This window comes from Ceratotherium simum, unplaced genomic scaffold (genome assembly GCF_057802395.1).
Source record: "Ceratotherium simum simum isolate JZ-2026a unplaced genomic scaffold, ASM5780239v1 HiC_scaffold_43, whole genome shotgun sequence".
Classification (NCBI taxonomy): Eukaryota; Metazoa; Chordata; class Mammalia; order Perissodactyla; family Rhinocerotidae; genus Ceratotherium; species Ceratotherium simum.
In genome coordinates this window covers 9,553,198-9,570,300 of record NW_028261259.1, presented here as the reverse complement: position 1 = coordinate 9,570,300, position 17,103 = coordinate 9,553,198, and the positions used below count along the sequence as shown (strand labels likewise).

At 41.2% G+C, this 17,103-nt stretch overlaps 1 protein-coding gene across 7 annotated transcripts in view; it reads left to right on the top strand.

The window, feature by feature from the left end:
• The window catches only part of ZNF558 (zinc finger protein 558), a 54,700-nt gene extending 37,845 nt beyond the window's left edge, over window positions 1–16,855 (top strand). For 5 of the 7 annotated variants that reach the window (XM_087427946.1, XM_087427950.1, XM_087427947.1 and 2 more), the window contains exons 3-8: window positions 4,710–4,828; window positions 5,376–5,464; window positions 6,109–6,235; window positions 11,418–11,513; window positions 12,255–12,337; window positions 12,821–16,855. In XM_087427946.1, coding sequence (XP_087284072.1) covers window positions 4,798–4,828; window positions 5,376–5,464; window positions 6,109–6,235; window positions 11,418–11,513; window positions 12,255–12,337; window positions 12,821–13,603 — 1,209 coding nt within the window. In that variant the 5' untranslated portion in view covers window positions 4,710–4,797 and the 3' untranslated portion in view covers window positions 13,604–16,855. The remainder of the gene's footprint in view (window positions 1–4,709; window positions 4,829–5,375; window positions 5,465–6,108; window positions 6,236–11,417; window positions 11,514–12,254; window positions 12,338–12,820) is intronic. The other 2 variants (XR_015550861.1, XM_087427951.1) reach the window with 2 other exon arrangements.
• The last annotated feature ends 248 nt before the right edge of the window (window positions 16,856–17,103 follow it).

Here is a 17,103-nt window from a genome sequence, read left to right as displayed (position 1 = left end):
AGAGTGATGTGGGAGTTTGGCACAAGGGGACTCAACCTGAGGGGGGAGGGAAGCCCTCTTGAGACGGACTGATATTTAGCTTGAGAGCTAGAGTTGGGACTGGATTTAGCTAGTTGGAGGGTTAGACTAGAGTGAGGGTGTGGGAGTGTGTTCAAGAGAGCATTTCAGGCAGAGGGACCCGCATGAGGACGCCCCTGAAGCAGAGAGCCTGGTGTGTCCATGAACTGAGAAGAGGGATGGCTAAGCCGAGTCAACACAGTGGGGCGAGGTATGAGCCACACCGGCGAGGGGGACAGGCTGGACCAGATTAGGTGTGACTTTGGACTCTGTTCTAAGATCAGTGGAACGACACTGGAGAGATGTGAGCAGATGGGTGATGTGATTGCCATTTAGTCAAAGCACGTGGGTTAAAATGGACTTGAGGGTTAAGAATAAAGACTTAAGAGGCAGATAGGAGGTGTTGGGAAGAAGGTTAGGAATAAGATGATTGTTCCCTAGGCCTGGATGATGGCTGTGGAGTAGGAAAGAAATAGACAGAAAAGACTTGGAGTTTAGAGCTGAGAGAATGTAACAGTACTTAGGGCAGGGCAGGGAGATCCCAGCCCTCCTCTCTCTTGACTCAGTGACTATAAGTGTCAAGTGTCCGTGCAGACCTGCAGGTGCCCCCTCACCCAGGTCTGTGTGTTCACCCCACTTTGCCACTCACAGGCCCCTCCTCCACATCCTAGAAGGTCAGGCCTGAGTATGTCTAGGGCTGCCCTGTCTACTATGGTAGCCGGTAGCCACTTGTAGCTATTTCAGTTGAACCAATGAAAAATATAATTAGAAATTTGTTTCCTCAGTCACATTAGCCACATTTCAAGTGCTCAGTAGCCTCATGTGACTAGTGAGTATCGTATTAGACAGAACACAAGTACACAACATTTCTGTCATCACTGTAACTTCTATTGGGCAATGCTGGTTTAGAGTGGCGCATCCTCTGTGACCCTCTTCCGACTCTGACATATCCTGGGGGGCAGGAGTCACTACTCTCTAAACTGAACAGAGATCCCTCCTGCCCTTCTATGAGAGTTCAGCTTCCAACAGCCCTTGAATGGGCGCTCGGGGCCTGAAAGTGTCCCAGGCACCTTCTCCGCCTGCTCTCTTCCTGGGGGCGCAGTGAGCTGGCTGGATCCCAGCCCTCCTCTCTCTTGACTCAGTGACTATAAGTGTTCTTAACTGCAGATTGGGTCCCTGGTGGGAGGAAGGAGACCTCCTCCCCCTGCAGAGGGGAGGGCAGTTCTACAGCAGGTGTCTGGGTCCACTGGACTCCCACCATGGCAAAGGGAGGGTTTGATGTGAGAGAGAGTGTTAGTTTCCTGTGGCTGCTCGCGCAAATTACCACAAACTTAGTGGCTTAGAGCAACGCAAATTTATTCTGCAGTTCTGAAGGTCAGAAATCCTAAATAGGTCCGCAGGGCTGCATTCCTTCTGGAGGGTCTCGGGGAGAATGTGTTTCCTCTCCTTTTCCATTTTGTAGAGGCCACCTGCATTCCTTGGTTTGTGGCTCCTTCTTCCATCTCCAAAGCCAGCAGTGTGGCATCTTCAGATTTCTGTCTCTTTCTCTCTGACCTCTGCTTCCCTCAGCACATCTCCTTCTCTGACTCTGGCCCTCCTGCCTTCCTCTTATAAGGACCTTTGTGATGACATTGGGCCACCTGGATAATCCAGGATCATCTCCCATCTCAAGATCCTTACCTTAATCACATCTGCAAAATCCCTTTTGCCTTGTAAGGTCACATATTCACAGGTTCTGGGAATGGAACATGGCCATCTTTGGGGCGGGGGCATTAATGTGTCTACCTCACAGGCCCAGGAGTCAAAGACTCCCTGCAGCTCTTTGTTTCCACCTGGCCCAACTCACTCTTAGTGTCCAATGTTCCCTTCCTGGCCCCACTCACACCTTTTATTGCCTTTATCTTTGGGTTGCAGGGAGGACATGCAGAGAGACTTCAAGAAGCCAGTTTTGTGTAGTTACATTTGTTGTGTGTGTGTAAGGAAGGTTGGCCCTGAGCTAACATCTGTTGCCAATCTTCCTCTATTTAGTACGTGGATGTTGACACAGCATGGCTTGATGAGCAGTGTGTACGTCCACGCCTGCGATCTGAACCTGCAAACCCCGGGCCCCCAAAGCAGAGTGCATGAGCTTAACCACTACACCACGAGGCTGGCCCTTTACAGAGTGACATTTTAATCTGTGACTCCAGGGAAAGGAGGCCTCTCCTTATAAGAAGGAATCAGTCCATAGACAGCTTTGTACCTTGATTTCTTTTCACTTAAATTTATTGGAGATAAGAATCTCTGTCAATACCTACAGATCTTCTCTTTCCTTTTTTAGCTGCATGTTTCTTCATTATGTGGATATCCCATAGTTTATTGATTCCTGTTGATGTTTATTGATTCCAGTTCCCTGTTGATGGTCATTTGTGTTGTTTCCAATCCTTCAATGCTATAAATAAGGCTACAGGGAGTAATCTCACTCATGTTCTTTAGTATTTGTGTGTCTCTCAGATAGATTCCTGGTAGTGCAGTTGACAGGGACAGGGTAAATGTTTTTCCATTTCTCTTAACATTGACATATTTCCTTCCATAGGAGTTGTACCCCAGCAGTGTATGAGAATGCCTTTCCGTACAGCCTGGCTAATAAAAGATGCGGCCCACCATGTCTCTGTTGATCTGATAGATAAGAAATGGTGTCAGTGTAGTTGCATTCTACATCTCTGTTCTATGTATAAGATCATTGGTGATTCTACCAAGAGTATTGTCCTTGAAATGGCAGTGGTGGAAACCAAAAACACTTAGGCCGTGATGAGGCAGAGAAACTGGGCAGTAACTGGAAAGAAAGCTGTGCTCTTAGGATAGATTTATTTCACTGCTACAAATACTACATCGGGTTGAAGTGGTGGGTTGAAGAGTCCAGTAGAGTGGGAGAGCCAGAAGGGGAAGGGTAGATAAGAGATCATCGATAGTATAGAGCTCCTAAAAAAGCACGTGGGATGGAGCACAGAACAGAGCTACAGAGTGTTGTCTTACAGAGAAGGGGAGACAGCTCCCGGTTTGTAACAGGAGAGGGAGGAAACCATGGTGCAGGTTGTCGTTTTGGTGACAAGACTTTTCAGGAAGGTGGATTCCTTCTCAGGATGATTGCTTTGAGAAGTAGGATGCAGGACCATCTGCTGAAAGTAAGGGTGTATTCATTATCTATTGCTGCATAACAAGTTATCCCAAACCTTAGTGACTTAAAACAACAATAACCATGTGTCATCTCACAATTTTTGTGGTTCTGGAATTCAGGAGCAGCTTAGCTGGAAGGTTCTGGCTCAGGACTTTGATGGGGTTGCAGGAGGATATGAGCTGGGACTACATCATCTGAAGGCTTGAGTGGTGCTGAAGGACTCACCTCTAAGGTGGTTCACTTGCTTGCTGTCAAGTTGGTGCTGGCTGTTGGAGGGAGGCCTCAGTTCCCTTCCATGTAGATCTCTCCACAGGGCTGCTTGAGTGTCCTCGAAACATGGCCACTGGCGGTCCCTAGAGCAAGCAGTCCAGCAGAACCAGCAGAAGCTACAGTGCCTTCTAGGACCTAGCCTGGAAGTCACTCACTGTCACCTCTGCTGTAGTTTGTTGATCACACAAACCAGCCCTAATTTGGCGGGGGGGTGGGGGACTCACAAAGGTGTGGACACCGGGAGGCTCGGATCATTGAGGGCTATTTAGGAAGCTGGTTACCATAGGGGAAAAGGTGAGGATGTGAGATTTAGAGACATCAGAGAATGTTTGATGAGTAGGGAGCTCCATGGACTTGTAGGATTGTCCTGCAGGGTTGAGAGCTCTTTGCCTGTTGGAGACCATGGTTTTTTAGAGGTGGCAACATGACAGCTCTTGTGCGGGCTGATCTGCCCAGATGTTGCCATGGAGCAGGCAGAGGATTGAAATCATGCCTGGTTGGAGTTCTGCTAGGCCAGAGTGAAGGTACGGGGTAGGGATAAGGAAATTTGTTGAAAGGAAGGATATTGCATTCAGAACTGAGTAAGTATGAAACGAGAAGAGAGAGAAGGTGGACTGAAGCCTTTGTGTGGCAGAAGAAGACATGTAGTAAGAGAAAAAAGATGAGTGAACAAGGTAGAAGGTTAGCAAGTTGTATTCAGAGAGAGAAATTTCTGAACTATTGTTCTAGATGGTGGAGCAGTGTTAGGTGATGACAAAGCCTAGGGTGGTGCCCATGGAAATGTGTGCCCAAGGTGGAGTGGAGACAAATCCTAATACTGTGAGAGTCATCTTCATGGATTCTGACATCATCCAAGTGAGATGGGACTGGAGGTTGAAAGAATAATGGGAGTCAGGTGCCAAAGTCTCCGTGAACAGGGGTTGTAGCTGGGACTGGGATTGTGACAACCACGCGGATGGGAAGGATGTGCCCTGAGAGTCAGCGAAGCTAAGGACTTAAAATGGGGGGAGCAGTAATGTATTGGTCATACCATTGGGTGCAGAAGAAGACAAGTTTTGCCATCAACTAGCCCTGAGTTCATCACCTGCTAAGCAAAATAGAGGCCCAGTATCAAATATATTATGTTTGAAGGAGGACATGATGGACGGGCTAAGACAGATTCGTCCTCAGTAACCTAGAGAGGGAGAGAGGCTGTGAATACTTTGTATTTTCCTGTTTATTCCAGAGCCCTGTCCTGAGTGCTCTGTGGGGTTAGGAGGAGCATCCTGGTTCTCCACTGTCCTGTTGTTCAGGAAGATTTACTGAATTACAGGATGGCGGCCATGGTTCTGTCCCCCACTTGTGGTAAGTTCTTGGGTCCTTACAGCCCTCAGAGTCCAGGTGCTAAAGGCCCCTGCACCACAGGGGAGGGGGCCGAGCAGGGGAGGTGGGAGTGAGACATGGAGGTCACAGGTATCTGATTGGGCAGTTTTGGGGATTTGGAACTTTGGTGGTTTGAGTGTCTGTGGAGATGTCACCTGTGTGGTGAGTGTGCTGGAGTTTTGGATTTTACCTCTAATTCCTTCATAAACTTGATGAAATAACAGTGCTGTCCCTCAGAATTTTAATTTCCTCGTCTGTGAAATGGAAATAATCTGTTCCTCAAGTGCAGTAAGACCGTTGTTCCTATTTTCTGGCCTGAGTGAGACAGGGCTATGGTGAAAGCTGTGTGTGTGTGTGTGTGTGTCTGTTGGGGGGTGTTCAAACACAGGTAGATGGAGAAGCCTCCAGATTTGTGCTGTGTGTGTGTTAGGGGATGTTCAACCACAGGTAGATGGGGAAGCCTCCAGATTTGTGAGTGCTAGAACATAGAGCAATCCTGGATTCTTGTGACTCCTTCCTTCTTCTCCAGCTCAGTCTCCCGTGTACCCAGCCTCTCCTCAAAGAGGATGCACAAAGGAGGAAGGGTTCATTCAGGGCTTCCTGACAAGCTGGTTACCGGTGAGTCAGATATTCCTTTCTCCAAATCAGTGTTCCTTTGACCAAACGTTGATTTTGTTTTCTTTCAATGACCTGGAGCCTCACAGCCAAACCAGGTCCTCAGGCATCCCAGTATCTCCGGGCATCTGATGGAGGGTGTGGGGCTACCCCAACAATGTCACTAGATGTCTTCATTTACTACATTGCAGATCTTCCTCCAGGGTCACTGTCTACATCATGTTCTGCTGAGAGTTTTAAGGGGAAGCAAAGGGAAGACATGACTGTGTCCTAAATTCAAGCAATTGATGATGGCCATTGAGAATCATTCATACATTTACCATATTTGTCTGATTTCTGCAGTGTGCCAGGCCTGTGCTCAACCTTGGAGATTGAGGGATGTTAGATTGCAGGATTTCACAGTCTCATGGGAAAAGTATCACCTATGTGTTGGAGGTGCATTTAACCTTGGGAGTGGGTGGAAGTAAGTAGACAGGAGATGAGCATTGAGGGCTGAGCCTGGAAGCAAAGGAGAGCAGAGCTCAGCATCTGTCTGGACACCCTGTGCTTTGGGTCTCTTCTCCCTAGTTCTGTCATCCTCGGCCCTTTTCCTGTCAGCATTGGTGAGGATGGTCCTTCCCTAAGGCATGATGTTTGTGGTGGTTTAGGACTTGGTGACCTTCGAGGATGTGGCCGTGGAGTTCACCCCAGAAGAGTGGGCATTGCTGGACGCTTCTCAGAGAACACTGTACAGGGATGTGATGCTGGAGAACTGCAGGAACCTCGCATCTCTTGGTAAGCCTGACATCATTCCTACATTTATTTATTGACTCAGGTAACAAGGCTTTTTTTAGTTCATGTAACATTCACGGAACAGAAAATCCACCATTTTAACCATTTTAGAGTATACAATTCAGTGGCTTTTGATAGATTCACAGTGTTGTGCAACGATCAACACTATCTAATTTCAGAACATTGTCATCACCCCTAAAAGAAACCCATACCCATTAAGTGACCAATACCCATTACCTTCCCCATTCACTGCTGGCGACCACTAATGTGCTTTCTGTCTCTGTGGATTTGCCTGTGCAGAACATTTTATATCATTAGAATCATAATATATGTGATTCTTTGTGTCCGGCTTCTTTCCAGCAACATAATGTTTTAAAGGTTTAGCTATGTTGTAGTATGTTTCAGTTCTTTATTCCTTTTTAGGACTGAGTAGTATTCCATTATATGCACATTCCACATTTTGTTTATCCATTCACTGGTTGATTAACATTTGGGTGGTTTCCAGTTACTGGCTATTATAAATAATGCCTCTGTGAATATTTGTTTACAAGTTTTTGTTTAAACCTGTCTGCAGTTCTCTTGGGTATATATCTAGGAGTGAAATGCCGGGGCATATTACCATGTTTAGCTTTTTGAGGAACTGCCAAAGTGTTGTCCACAGCAGCTGCACCAATGCATGAGGGTTCCAATTTCTCCACATCTTCCCCAACATTTCGATTTTTTTTTTTTTTTTTTTTTGTGAGGAGGACTAACCCTGAACTAACATCTGATGCCAATCCCCCCCCCTTTTTTTTCTTTCTTGAGGAAGATTGGCCCTGGGCTAACATCTGTGCCCACCTTCCTCTGCTTTATATGGGACACCGCCACAGCATGGCTTAACAAGCGGTGCGTCAGTGCGCGCCCGAGATCCGAACCTGTGAACCCTGGGGCCACCGCAGCGGAGCGCGCGCACTTAACGGCTGTGCCACCAGGCCAGCCCAACGTTTTGATTTTTGATTGTAGCCCTCCTCATGGATATGAAGTGATATCTCGTTGTTTTGATTTACATTTCCCTCGTGACTAATTACGTTGAGCATCTCTTCATGTATTTGTTGGCTATTTGTATATCTTCTTTGGAGAAATGTCTGTTCAAGTCCTTTGCCCATGTTTTTATTCAGTGGTTTATCTTTTTGTTCTTGGATTGAAAAAGTTCATTATATATTATGAATATTAGACCCTTATCCAAAATATGATTTGCAAATAATTTCTCCCGTTCTATGATGTCTTTTCATTTTTCTGATAGTGTCCTTTGATATAAAAAAAGTTATAATTTATCTATTTGCCTTTTTTTGCTTGTGCGTTTGGTGTTATACCTAAGAAACTATTGCCAAATCCAAGGTCATGAAGATTTACCCCTCTGTTTTCTTCTAAGAATTTCCTAGTTTTAGCTCTTCAGTTAGGTCTTGGATCCATTTTGAGTTAATTTTTTATATGGTTTAGAGAAAGTATCAACATCAGTCTTTGGCATGTTTATATCCTTGTGTCCCAGCACCTTTGTAGAAGAGACTGTTCTTTCTGCATTGAATCGTTTTGACACCCTTGTTGAAAATTATTTGACCGTAGATGTGTGAGTTTATGTACACCCAGTTCTGTTCCATTGATCTGTTTGCCTATCCATGTGCCAGCACCCACTGTCTTCATTACCGTGGCTTTATAGTAACTTTTGATATTAGTAAGTGTGAGTCCTATTTTGTTATTCTTTTTCGAGACTATTTTTTCTATTCAGGATCCCTTGCAATTCCGTATGAATTTTAGGGTCAACTTGTCCATTTCTGCAAAAATAGCTGTTGGAATTTTGATAGTGATTGTATTGAATCTGTGGATGGCTTTGGTTAGTATTGTCACCTTAACAATATTAAGTTTTCCAATACATATCTTTCTGTTACTCATTGTTAATTTGATTCTGTTGTGATCAGAGAAGATACTTTGTATGATTTCATTGTTTTTCAATTTGTTCTGATTTGTTTTGTGGCCTCGCAAATGGTATATTCTGGAGCATGTTCCATGTGCGCTTGAGATGAATGTGTATTCTGTTGTTGGTGGAATATTTTATATGTCTGTTAGGTCTAGTTAGTTTTTAGGATTGTTTAAGTCCTTTGTTTCCTTGTTGATTTTCAGACTAGTTGTTCTACCCATTATTGAAAGTAGGATGTTGAAGTTTGCAGCTGTTATGGTAAAACTCTCTATTTCTCCCTGCGATTCTGTCAGTTTTGAATTTATATATTTTAGAGCTGTGTTGTTAGGTACATATATATCTATAATTGTTATATCTTCTTGATGAATTGATTTTTTTTATTAAATATCTTTCTTTGTGTCTTGTAACAATTTTTGTCTTAAAGTCTTTTTTGCCTGAAATGAGTATAGCTAGACTGACTATCTTTTGGCTGCTATTCTCATGGAATATCTTTTTCCATCTGTTGACGTTCAATCTATTAGCATCTTTAAGTGTAAAGTGAGTCTCTTACAGATAGTATATAATTAGATTATTTTTTAATCCATTCTGCCAAAATCTGCCATTTAATTGGACAGATTCATCCATTTGCATGTAAGGTAATTTCTGATAAAGAAAGACATACTCGTGCCATTTTTTGTTTTTTACATGTCTTATATCAATTTTGTTCATTAGTTCCTCCATTATTATTGACTTTTGTATTAGATATTTTCTAGTGGACTATTTTGATTCACTTCTCATTTCTTTTTGTTTTTTAGTAATTTTTTTTTAGTAGTTATCCTGGGGATTACAATTAACGTTTTAATTTGTACCAACCTATTTTGATTTAATATCAACTTTGTTTCAATATTATACAAAAATTTTGCTCCTATATAGGTGCACCCCCCCTGCTTTGTATTGCTTTGTCACAAATTACATCTTTATACATTATGTGCCCATTAACATAGATTTATAATTATTGGTTTAGGCATTTATCTTTTAAATCATATATAAAAAATACAGGAGTTACAAGCCAAAAATAAATAACTGATTGTTATAGATGTTTATATTCACCTATGTATTTTCCTGTATCACTATTCTTTATTTCTTTGTGCAGGTTTGAGGAATATCCATTGTCCTTTTCATTTCAGCCTGGGCATCTCCCATCAGCATTTCTTGTAGGGTAGATGACCTAGTGATCTCTCTCTCTTTCACTTTAACCTATTTGGGGTTTGTTAAGCTTCTTGGTTGTGTACATTTGTATCTTTCATCAGATTTTAGGAAGTTTTTAGCCATTATTTCTTCAGATATTCTTTCTGCCTCATTCTCTTCTCTACCTAAGGAGATCCCATAATGTGTATGTTGGTATGTTGGATGGTATCCCATGGGTCTTTTAGGCTCTGCGCATATTTTTTTAGTTCTTTTTTTTTTCTATTTTTCAGGCTAGGTAATATAAATCGTCCTATCTTCATGGTCCTTGATTCTTTCTTCTGTCTGCTCAAATCTGATGATGAACTGCTCTTCTGGATTTTTCATTTAAGTTACTGTACTTTTCAACTCCAAAGCTCATGTAGTCTCTTTTTATAATTTCTATCTCTGTAACATGTTTTCTATTTGATCAGAATTGGTTCTTATGATTTCCTTTAGTTCCTTCTTTATGGTTTCCTTTAGGTCTTTGAGCAGTTTTAAAATAGTTGATTTAAATTCTTTGTCTAGTAAGTCCAATGTTTAGGCTTCCTCAGGGACTGTTTCTAATTTTTTTTTTTCCCTATAATGGGCAATGCATTTGTATTTTTGCCTGCCTCCTAATTTTTCTGTTGAAAAGTGGACATTTGGAATAATACAATATGGCAATTCTGGAATCAGATTTTTCCCCATCTCTGGGGTTTGTTGTTGTTCCTTGTTGTTGATATGGTATGTATGTTTGGTGATATTCTGAACTAATTTTGTAATATTTGTGTTTGTCGTGTGTGGTCACTGAAGACTCTGTTATGTTAGCTTAATGGTTAGCTAGTGCTTTTTCAGAGATTTCCTTGCATGCCTGGAACAAAAAATAAAAAACTCCTAGTCTCTGCAGTTGGGCTCTGTGTGTATAAAGGGGCATGCCTTCAGAATCAGCTAGGAAGTTTACATCTCTGCCTAACCTTCACTTCCTGCTTGTGCAGAGCCTGAAGGTCAGCCAAAGCTGAGGGCTTAGTCCCTTCTCAGGTCTTTTCTGAGCATATGGCCGACCCTGGGTGTGCACATGGCTTTCTAGATTCAAAGGAATATGAGGGAGCTTTTCAAAAATTCCCCCAAACATCTCATTCCACACTTTTCCACCCAAGCGTTTTGGTTAGCCTTTGATTTTCTTCTTCTTTTTTTGCTTCCATAGGCTGGTGATGGCTAATATATTTTCCTTTAAATGTGTTCAGCACATGGCCACTGGGTAGCCAGCTCAGACCATGGAGAGTTTGAGATTAGGTAAAGACAAGCCCTTTGAGCCAAACCTTCAGAAAGGCCAAGACAAGCAACCACAGTTCTTTGAGAATAAGGTCCATCCTGCTCCCTTTCATACTAGGAATGTGGGATGTTGTCTTCAAGGTCATGTCCAAAGTGGATTGAGGATGAGGCAAGGCTCAGTTAAAATGTCAGCTGGCTTTTTCCCAATTAAGTATTTTCCTGGTTGCTGTAACTTTTGATAAGTTTCCAGCATTCGGATAAAGTTGATTCTGATAGTTTTTGCCAGTTTATTCGTAGTTTTTTTAAGGGGATGGACTTTTGGAGTTAAATATTCCATGATTTTTACTGTCATCACTTCTCACAAGTCTTTCTTAAGCACTTCTATGTTCCTGGTCTGTGCTGGGTTTAGGAATACAGTGGTGAATGAGACAGACATGGTTCCCTCCCTCATTGAGCATTCTGTCTGATGCCTTCTCTATGAACTGAATATCTGTCCCTGTATATTCTCCATGGTTGAAAGCTTTAGAGCTTCTGAAGTCTATATTTAAACTTGGGCATGAACTTTGGCACTATTTATGCCCTGTCACCTGGATATTGAGTGAGGATGCTTGTATTTTTGTTTTTTGAGTTACTATATTCATTAGAACTTGGTGTAATTGTTCCACTGCTCCAAAAGTCACACTCGCCCATCTTCAGAATTGCTGTCTTTGGTTTCATTGAGTTGCTTGTCATCTTCACGGTCCCTCACGACATATGTCTTTTTTCCGTGAATAGGGTATCATGTTGATAAACCCAGGCTCATTTCCCAGTTGGACCAAGAAGACAAAGTGATGACAAAGGAGAGAGGAATTCTCCCAGGCACCTGCCCAGGTGAGCACCAGGTAGATAGGGGTCCTTGTGGGGAAGAGCTCTGGCCAGTGATTCAGGGCATGGGAGTATTACATAAGGATATGTCAATGAGGGAACTTTGTAAAATGACCTTTTTTCTGACAGAAAACGCCAAGAACATTTGGTATGAGCTTCCTCGTGGAACTTGTTACTTTCCTTTTTAACTTTCTCTTGAACAGCTCATTCTTTACTTTGGACTCAGAGAGAGAAAAAAAAGACACGTTTCTTTTCCTTTTTAAATTTAAGCTCACGGGGCCGGCCCCATGGCTTAGCAGTTAAGTGCACACACTCCGCTACTGGCGGTCCGGGTTCGGATCCCGGGCGCGCACCGACGCACTGCTTGTCCGGCCATGCTGAGGCCGCGTCCCACATACAGCAACTAGAAGGATGTGCAGCTATGACATACAACTTTCTACTGGGGCTTTGGGGGGAAAATAAATAAATAAATAAAATCTTTAAAAAAAAAAATAAAAATTTAAGCTCACATGAGCTCTTTGTCCAATTCTTTCCTACTTTGCATTCCTGATAATTCCTTCTTTGGTAAATCTCTGATCTGTCTTAATCCTTCCTAGAATCCTTTTTTAATACCTACGGTTTGCATACTCATATCCCTTTCATTGCAAACCTCAAAAACCTTATCCCTCAGAATCTGCCTTTACTCATGTGTGCCCTTTGCTATTTTTTTTCCTCCATCAACTTAAATTTCTTTTCAATTTGTTTCAGATTTGGAGACCATAGTTAAAGCCAAATGGTTAACTCCTAAGAAGCATGTTTTCAGGAAAGAACATTCTAATGGCGTAAAAGCGGTAAGACTAACATAGGTGATTTCTGGTTTTTCACAGTAGAATTCCATAAGTCAGAAAAGCCACAAAAAAAAACAGGAGATTAATTAAAGGAAAGTATTATTTACCCGTGAGAAAATGATGTCTCTGGAGAGACACTGTAAAACTATTATGAATTTGGAGAAAAATGTAAACTAGCTCCAAACTTATTTGTTTACCAGGAGTTTCCACATTTAAATATTTCCTTAATTGTGACTCCGATATTAACTGTTTAAAACATAAAGTTGTCTTAAATTTATCAGGAAATTCTCTGAGAATATGATAAGCCTCTATCATTTTTGACTTCTAAGGGCTCAAACTGGGCAGAAGCCATATACGATCACTGAAAATAACCAGACCATCAGTTATAATTAACAGAATCCATGGGAGAGAATTTATAGGACATAGGACAGCATTGAATATTAAAAAATTATAAATTAAAGTTATCACTGATCTCTTAATCAACAGGGGAGAAGTCATCTTGGAGTGAAACTCAACGAGTGTAATCAGTGTTTTAAAGTCTTTAGCACCAAATCTAACCTTACTCAGCACAAGAGAATTCATACTGGAGAAAAGCCCTATGACTGTAATCAGTGTGGCAAATCCTTCAGCAGTAGATCTTACCTTACTATTCATAAGAGAATACATAATGGGGAGAAGCCCTATGAATGCAGTGACTGTGGGAAAGCCTTCAATGATCCCTCATCCCTAAGACTGCATGTGAGAATTCACACTGGAGAAAAGCCCTATGAATGTAACCAGTGTTTTCATGTCTTCCGCACTAGTTGTAACCTCAAAAGCCACAAGAGAATTCATACAAGAGAGAATCACCATGAATGTAATCAGTGTGGAAAGGCCTTCAGCACAAGGTCATCCCTTACAGGGCACAATAGTATTCACACAGGGGAGAAACCTTATGAATGTCACGACTGTGGGAAGACCTTTAGAAAGAGCTCATATCTGACACAGCACATGAGAACTCATACTGGAGAAAAACCCTATGAGTGTAATCAGTGTGGAAAATCCTTCAGCAGTAGCTTTTCTCTTACTGTGCACAAGAGAATTCATACAGGGGAGAAACCCTACGAGTGCAGTGACTGTGGGAAAGCTTTTAATAATCTCTCAGCTGTTAAGAAACACGTAAGAACTCACACTGGAGAAAAACCGTATGAATGCAATCACTGTGGGAAATCGTTCACCACTAACTCTTACCTTTCTGTGCATAAAAGAATTCATAATAGGTGGATATGAATACAGTTGTGTCTGGTATTTTCGCCATAAGCATCTTTGCTGTAAACATATTTGCTCTAAGCATTTTCTCTGCATAACTAATTGGCCATAAGGCAGTTTTGCCGTAAAAGATAAAATAAGTGGTTCACAGTTTGGTTTCATTTTTGTCTTTTGGTAATTTTTGGTAATTTGGTAATGCCAAGTTGATATATAAGATATATATAGATATATATCTTACAAGAAGACAAATCAACAAGCAAACAAAAATATGCACAATACTATGAATAGAAGCCTTGGAGGACAAATGCTTACCAATCCACAAAATAAAATCAGTTATTTGCACAGTATTGCCATGAATCTACTACACCATAATTTGTTCTCCTCATGTGGCATCGCACTTTCTTTTTTGCTAAAATTTCTTCCTTCCTTAAGAGAGGTATCAGTTTCCAAGTACTAGGATGCATATTTGTATTGCGTTGTGAAATGCAGTATTGTCACACTGCCATTCATAGACATTCCAGTGTTCTATAGGAAATGTAGGAGGGATGACTATGTTTACTGAAGGGTTTGCAAACTGATTATTTTCAGTATAGTGTGTAATCTGCCTTTACACTCTCTTATTTGTATCTTTACACTTAAATATTTGTCTTATTTGTCAACCAGTTATTTTATCTTTTATGGCAAAATTGCCTTATAGCCAATTAGTTACACTGTGAAAATGCTTGTGGCAAAGATGTTTACAGTGAAGATGCTTATGGTGAAACTACCTAGAACCAAATATAATAACTGGAAAAGCACTTATTGGTATCTTAGCCCTCACAGCTTGTGGTAACTCACACTAGGTGTATGAGTTATCTGTTGCTGCATAACAGATTTCCCTCCAAAACATAGTGGCTTCAAACAACGTACATTTATTATCTCACAATTTCTGTAGGTCAGAAATTCAGAAATAGCTTAGCTGTGTAGTTCTGGCTCAGGATCTCTCATGAGGTTTCAGTCAAGGTGTCAGCTGGAGCTACAGTCATCTGAGTCATTGCTGAAGAGTCCACTCGCAAAATGGCTTATGCATGGCTGGCAAGTTAGTGCTGGTTGTTGGGAGGGAACCTTCAGTTTCCTTACCGTATGGGACTCTCCACAGGGCTAAGTATATTTATGGTATAGCAGCAGGTTCCCCTCAAAACATTTGGTCTAAGGAAGAGCTAATGCAGAAGCCACATTATCTTTTATGACCTAGCCTCAGAAGGACATGTTATCACGTCTTCCATATTGTATTGGTCACACAGGCCAGTCCTGATACAGTGTGGGAAGAAACTACACAAGGTATGTATGCCCGGAGACAGAGATTGTTGGGAACCATCTGAGAAGCTTGCCATGAAATCAGTGAAGAAAGGCGCACCCTCATCGTTCAATCTATTTGATATGAAGTAGCATTCAGTAACACTCATGTTAATTCACTCTGGAGAGAAACCTCATGAGTGCGGTCTTCATGGTAAGCCTTCAGCTCAGACACAGCCCAATGTGCACAAAAGATTATGTATTGAGGAAAAGCCCAAGGAATGCAGTAGCTATAGAAAAGCCTTCAGTGATATCTCTAGGGAGTCACATGATAATTCACATTAAAGGGAAAACCTTATGAATATCATCAGAATGCAGAAAGCTTCAGAGACGCTCATCCCTTAGAACACACGTGAGAAATCACTACAGAGGAACACTCTGTAGGAGTGTTCCTCCTACAGAGGAATGTGGGATGTGTTCCAGAGGAATGTGGGAAACCCTACAGCACAAGTGTTCAAATTACTTAGCAAAAGATGGTGAGGTATTCTGAATGCAATTACTATGGGAATGCCTAGAACATTCTCTCAATTTTTAAGAGATGTGAGTATTCTGGAGAGAAGATCCCATTGAATGTCATCAGTATTGGAAAGCCTTTCATTTTTCCAGATTCTTTGTAAACAGCTCACTGCAAAGAAACTTGTGAATATAAAGAAAGAGGGAATGCCTTTAATGATACCCCTTACATTAGGAAAACTGTGAAATTCTCCCTTGATGCAAAACCTGTGAGTGTGTTAATTTTGGAAAATGTTTCAGTGATTCAGGTTTTTGTTGACTCATGAGAACTCACACTGAAGGGGAACCCTAGGAATGTGATCAGTTTGAGGATGCCTCAGCCTCGGCTCTTCACGGAGTGGCCACGAAATAATTTAAACTGGGAATGAAAAGTGTAGACATTATGACTGTTGGATTATCTTTAATGGTGTCTAATCCTTAGGTTGGACCACTAGCTCATTAATTTTCAGTCTTTTTGTTTTAGTATAAACATTCATCAGTAGCTATACCCCAAAATAACCTTAATTATGTTTCATAGATTTGTATATAATATGTTTATCATTTACTCTTTAAAAATATCAGTATACTGCATATTCAAAAAGGTATTTCTGAATATCTCCTGAGTGATTTTAGTTTATCATCATGGAAATTAGGCTGTAGTTACTATATACTTCTAATTTAATGGCGTTTTTGTCAAGTATGTGGACCTTATGATGTTGATTCTTTTTTGTCTTTCCATCCTAGTATGGGAATTACTTTTAGCTTCTTTCCCAGTGTCCATGCTTCCTGACTTATTTACTGAAAGAAAAAAACATTGTGTTCAAATTGTCGATGAGCAGAATTGAAAATACTCAATCTACGAGGCTTCCCTGAAGCCCATAGAGGTGTTGTCCCCCTCTGCTGGCCATGAGAAGTAGGTAGAAGCCACTGGGGGGACATCATCTGGTTTGTTCACCTCACCTATTTCCTATTCCTCTCACATGTTCTTTCTCTTAAAAGTGGACTCAAAGCCTGGAGTTGGAAGAGCTATATTTTGATCATGATGACAAAAACCACAGTGAGGCAAAAAATCACAATGCTGTGTGCTCCCCAAAAGCCTCTGATTGGCTGTGTCAGCTCCGGACGGCTTATTCCTAGACTCCTCCATACATGATTAAAGGGAACCTGTAACTGGTTGAAGCCAAAGTGATATTTTTGGTTTGTTTTTGAGGTGGCATTCTGTTAATGTCTAGCTGAATCCAGTATCTAACTGGTAAACTTAATCATTGGTCAAATTTTATACATGTTCCATGTTTCTTTGAAAACAATGTGTATTCTCTAATGTTTGGTTATAGAGTCTATGCCCATTAACTCAAGCAAATTGTGTTTTTGGATATAGTATGTACATTAAGATTTTTTTCCTCAAACTTACTTAGTGATGGATGTGTATTAAAGTCTTCCACTACAGTTATGGATTAACAAATTCTTTTCTGTAATTCCTTCATATTTTCTGTATATATTTGCATGTAACGTAACTAAGTACATACAGGATTACATATTTTCTTATGAATTGTTCCTTTTATGTAGGGGCCATATTTTTTCATAGCAAAGTATTTCAATACATTAATAAATGACCAAACATTTATAAAGCCTTTCTCATAAACCAGGAAGTCTTCTAAATGCCTTTTGAGTATTAACTTACCGAGTACTCAATA